The sequence below is a fragment of the Anopheles nili genome, chromosome 2 (genome assembly GCF_943737925.1).
Source record: "Anopheles nili chromosome 2, idAnoNiliSN_F5_01, whole genome shotgun sequence".
Classification (NCBI taxonomy): Eukaryota; Metazoa; Arthropoda; class Insecta; order Diptera; family Culicidae; genus Anopheles; species Anopheles nili.
This window is the reverse complement of record NC_071291.1, coordinates 44,050,151-44,055,527: the sequence shown is the minus strand read 5'-3', so window position 1 is coordinate 44,055,527 and position 5,377 is coordinate 44,050,151. Positions and strand designations below refer to the sequence as shown.

The 5,377-nt window shown below is 42.8% G+C and overlaps 1 protein-coding gene across 1 annotated transcript; it reads left to right on the top strand.

Moving 5' to 3' along the window:
• The first annotated feature begins 569 nt into the window (after positions 1-569).
• On the top strand, positions 570-4,172 carry LOC128720458 (uncharacterized). The gene is made up of 4 exons (XM_053814126.1): positions 570-697; positions 780-2,147; positions 2,363-2,514; positions 4,062-4,172. The coding sequence occupies exons 1-4, from the start codon at positions 615-617 to the stop codon at positions 4,124-4,126; spliced, it is 1,668 nt and encodes a 555-aa protein (XP_053670101.1). The 5' UTR covers positions 570-614; the 3' UTR covers positions 4,127-4,172.
• The last annotated feature ends 1,205 nt before the right edge of the window (positions 4,173-5,377 follow it).

Sequence of the window (5,377 nt, the reverse complement as noted above, 5' to 3'; positions counted from 1 at the left end):
TTCCGCCTGCCGGTAAAATCTGAAGAGCTCTACATTATCAAGTAAACGTCAGTCAGTCCGTCATCGTTTCAACGCATCGTATACTCACACACATACACACACCCCGTCGTTGTTGCAAGTGAAAAACGACGCCGCCATTTTGGAAGAGGAAAGCAAAAACTGAACCCGGTGCAAAAAAGCTGATAAAATCACTGTTTGTGATTCGTCCTGGCGTCCTAGAACGCGTGTTTTTAACTCTTTTGATAGCGCAAAGCTAACTTATAGTTTTTACAGTGAAATTCAGGTGAATTGCGAGTTTGTTTGCGTTTGATTTTACAGTGGAGATGAGTGTATATTCAGGCCTTGTCTGCTTTGTTCAAATGGTTGTCAATTGCGGTGTTAAAATTATTATATTCATGTTGATGATTATTAATCTTACCATTATTACGGGATGTGAAATCAAGCATTACATATTTATATTCCAACTCTGTTAAAATCATCAGTATTAGTGTTATTAGGTTTTGCAGTTGGGATACTGGAAACCCCTACATTATCGATTTTTACTTTTTTCCTCCACTTTTACAGATCTCTTGACACTAACCTTTTGCGAAGCGTAAAGAGTGTAGGCATTAATCATGATGGATATATCTGGTCCTCCTAGGGGAGGATACCGTGGCCGAGGAGGCCCACCGCGAGGTGGATACAGTGACCGGGGCAGGTAAGGATACATTTATCTTTTTATCTGTTTCCAATGTAGGTAACTCAATGTCTACTTTATTCTTTCATTTATTCATACGCAGTTCACCATTTCCGTTCAGAGGCCGTGGTCGTGGAGGAGGGCCACCGATGGGTCCGCGGATGGGCATGGGAGGTGGGGGACCACCGATGATGCGAGTGCGAGGAGGCATGATGCGCGGGGGCGGTCCACCACGCGGTATGGGTGGTCCGCCACGAGGAGGCGGTCCTCCAATGTCTCGCGGGGGTCCTTACGGTGGGGGCGGTCGGCCGATGGGAAGCCGTTCCGGGTACGGTGGTCCGCCGTCCTCAGTGTCGAACGGATCGGGACCACCAGCTTCGATTGCAGCCGTAGAAAACGGTGACGGCGGAAAAGCGGCAGACACAAACGGCACTGCGAAAGCCGTCTCGACAACCTCGGGAGGATCGGGTGCAGGTCAGGGTGGTGCCGGTGGCTCCGGAAATGCAGGATCTGGAGCTCCACAAAGTGGCGCTACCGGTGGATCCGATGCAGAGCATATGTCACCAAAACAGTCGATTAAAACTGCCGACTCGAGTAGCCTCGCCGTGGCATCTCAGGAGTCCTCGATTCAATCGACGTACCATTCGTCACCTCGTGGCATGTCTCGCGGACGGGGCGGATTTATGTCCCGCGGAATGAGTCGCGGCCGTGGAGGCGGGGGAGGTGGATACGGGGGCGATTACGGTGGGCCGAAACCGTTCCGCGGTGGAATGGGTGGTGGTCGTGGACGAGGTGGCGGCGGTGGAGGTTATGGCGGTGGCGGCGGCGGCGGTGGTGGTGGCGGAGGATACGGCGGAGGTGGTCCGTCAGGTGGTGGTTATGGCGGGGGTGGTGGAGGCATGGGAGGAGGAGGTGGTGGTGGCGGAGGATATGGCAATGCACCTCCTTCATCTTACAATCCGATGGGAGGGTACGGACAAAATAACGGCGGTCCCGGAGGCGGTGGATACGGTCAAGGTCCTCCGCCACCGCGCCAGTTCGACTCTCGTCAACCCTCGAACCCGTCTTCTGTGCCACCGATTAACAAACGTGGAGGAATACCGGGTGTTGGCGGACCGCCAGGTCCAAAACGTGGCCGCTACGATGCCGGCCCGCCTAGCCGAGCCCTGCCCCCAAAAGCGATGCCTCCGCATCACGGTTCGGCGGCTCCCGTTCCCTCGTACAGCGCTCCCCCGCAGCAGATGCCCAACCACGGTGGCTACAGCGACCCGAATGCGCATGCCCCTCAGATGGAGCATCAGTACACACACACGGCCTCGGCTAATACGGGCGGGTACGGCAACACGGCCGCACAACAAACTGGTTACGCGAGCAATGGCTACAGCCAAGGCTCTTACGGCACGACAACGATGGCCAGCACTGGCTATCCCAGCACCGGCACGGAGTACGATACTACGCACTACGACTATAGGTACAGATGTAACAGCTCTTGGATGCTATTCTGGTTGCTTGCTTCTGTTCTTTCGGGGGGATGAGTTCCAAGTTAGCGTTGGAATTATTTATACGCTACAGGAATGCTCGGATTGCCATTAATTTTCTGGTGGCATATCTAGCTCGTGTCACCTCCATCTACTTCTTGCATGTAGTAACTGATCGCACATTGTTATTTTCTTCACTTCCTAACAGCAACACCGCGACGTACGACACGCGTTATCAATCTGGCTATACGCAGGATTACAGTCAACCGTACGGTACTACCACGGATTATAGTGCTGTGTCGACGGATACATACGCCAGTCAGCAGTATGACGATCGATCCACAGCATACAGTGGCTATGGTAAGTACAAATTTACATAAATATATGATCCTTTTTGTGTAGTAGCATTATTACTTTCTACCTCCTCGCAAATACTATCTATTTTAATGGTCCCGTCGATCTATAAACGATGTTATTCCAGTTTGCCGATAATTAGATCGAACTTAGAATTTCCGATGCAAATTCAATGATTTTTCGTTATGCAATCTCATAAACAGAATTATTTCATGAAAAGGCAATCGCGTTAATTGACATAGCTAACGTGCCCAACTTATGTTAAAAGAAGGATAAACAAAGATACCGGCAAGTAGAGGCTATAATATGATATCGGCTTTTTGCTCTTGTGTTCGGCAACTACGTCGAATATATGACACTTCAACCAAAATATGATGAACTTATCAGTATCAAAACTGTGATAAGAAGAAGACACTTGAATTTAATGATAGCTAACAAAGCTTCGTGAAAGCATTTTTTATGGCAACCTTATTTTTTTGTTTTTGTTGTCTGTATTTATTAGTTTTCAAAGACAGCGGGGATTACAAAACGGTCGTAGTTGAGCGTAAAATGGAAATAATGAAAAGTGTTTAATTGACACAAAATAAAGATCGATATAGATGCACAAATATAGCGATGAATGGAAAGCATTAAATAAAAGAAGATAAACAATGACGTTTTACGTGTAGAACGTATGGTACGTGTTCCAGTAGAACAATGACAAACCACAAGATATTTATCACAAACGTATCTTTTTCCGTGTTCATTGAATGAAGCAATTGAAGGAAGAATAGTTCAAATCATAATAAATGAAATCAGCAGGAGAGGGAATATATCATAATTTTTATAAAACAATAGACGATTTTAAAATGTTTTCACGCTCTGCAAAAATGAAGACTGGAAACGATGCAGGTATGCAATGAAAACAAAAGAGAATCAGATTTCAAAAGAGAATCAGAATCAGAGGCGGCTACAATGAAACAATCAATAATTAAGCAGAAATAATACAGTAATACGAACACGTACATCGCCTAAGATTAAGAAACAAAAAATTTGGCTACAAGAATATTGAAGTTATCGTGTTAGAACAAGACAAATCAACAGTATAAAAAACGAATTGCAATGAGTATTCATTGGAATGAAAAAAAAAAACGAAAAATCAAACACTCTTCGAAAAACAAACTCAACTGCGATCGTCGGGAAGCAATAGAGGTTTTTATAAGTATTATTTATTAGTTTTGCTTGCATATGAAAATGATTTAAAATAACTGTGATTTTATTAGGATTTTTAGTTTTTGTTCATCGAAATGACGGTGATATTAAGAATCACGTTCAATGAATTATGTTTTAGAAGCGCAAAAGAACGTACCAATCATATTGATACATGTTTATTAGGTACCAACCCTATTTAACATTTATATGAAGTCTATAATTTAAGTAAAATGCTAATTGTAAATGAATCAATTTTTTCCTCCTTTTTGCCTTATTTCCCTCCCTTGAAAATCACTGGTTATTTTTTTATCTAACCTAATACCCCTACAACCATCAACCAAATATTTCATTCTTCCCAATAGACGCGCAAGCGTATTCGCAGGGCTACGCCAAAACCGATCAATACGCGCACAGCGGTTACTATTGAACGGCTTAAAGAGAAAACAGATGAACAAACCAAAACGCAAAATGGGTATTTAAGAGATTGAGAGAACATCCCGCTGCATCTGCAAGCTTAACTACAGCTGCTTTTACAGATCGCTAACGGCGCATCCACCACGTATATAAATGTACACAAAAATAACATTTTGCGCAGCGGAAAAGCGATAGTCAACACACAGTACCGTGGTGCAAACGAAAAACTATTAATACGACGCAGAAATCAATGGAGAGCGAACATAATGGGACAAATAGAAAAGCAAATAGTGCAGCACCAGTAACGGTGTTGTAAAACGATGGCAAATAGCGAGCTCTAGCCTTCAACACGGCGGTACAGATCATCATTTTGAAGACCAAAAACACGATAACAATGTTTTACAAAATCAATACGCCGAAACGGATGCGTAGCTGAATGATCATTTTTAAATTTTGTACAGAATTTAAAAAAAGCAACGTCGACACAGGCTTACGTCTGTCGAAAATATAATTTGTGGATAGTCAGTCACGCAGTATCTGGGAGCGGTAGGTTCTCTCCAATTAGATGCAGTTTTTAAATGGAACAGGCAAATATACAACATAAGTTTATAGTTCGGTTTGAAGCTTGCAGTAGTGTGCAGAAGTTAGATTAGTCACATAGTTTGGATAGTACTACATATTGGTGTAATACTAACTACAAAAGGAATAATAATATCGTTTATTAAGAAGCCATTTAAGAAAGAGCGAGAACGTAAAGTGCGAAAAACAGATAGAGAGACAGGAAACCGCAACATATAAATCGTAGAATTAATACATTCTTAAACGCAAATTACAGTCATAAGGAAAGCTCTTGATCACTCAAGTGGGCTAAGATTGTATAAGCTAGAATCATATAATTTAAATCTTTTGGAAATGAGAGTTTCATAATACCTACACTGGTACTGCTGCATAGTGATAAATTGGCATATTCGTAAATCGTATATCATGTGACACAGGAAGTTCTTTTCCCTTGATCGTTTTCTAAGTGATTTATTTTGGAAATATCAATTATTTTTTTGAAATATTGTTTCAGAATTATTGTTTCAGTTTAGTGTTAAATACTGACATAAATTTCCATAGCATCATAATGATGGAAGCCGTGGCTTAAATTTTATCTTTTAAAGAATCTAAATAGACACACTATCGGCTTTAAAAAGTAGGCAGTGTTTTTATAGAATCATTTGACGCCCATGGCAGTTATAAGCGTACATTTGTTTTTGATACT

Excerpts from the sequence above, each read along its gene's own strand:
- LOC128720458 (XM_053814126.1), top strand. The coding sequence starts at position 615 with ATGATGGATATATCTGGTCCTCCTAGGGGAGGATACCGTGGCCGAGGA. Across the intron at positions 698-779 it reads GGATACAGTGACCGGGGCAG|TTCACCATTTCCGTTCAGAG; the intron begins GTAAGGATACAT and ends ATTCATACGCAG. Across the intron at positions 2,148-2,362 it reads ACTACGCACTACGACTATAG|CAACACCGCGACGTACGACA; the intron begins GTACAGATGTAA and ends ACTTCCTAACAG.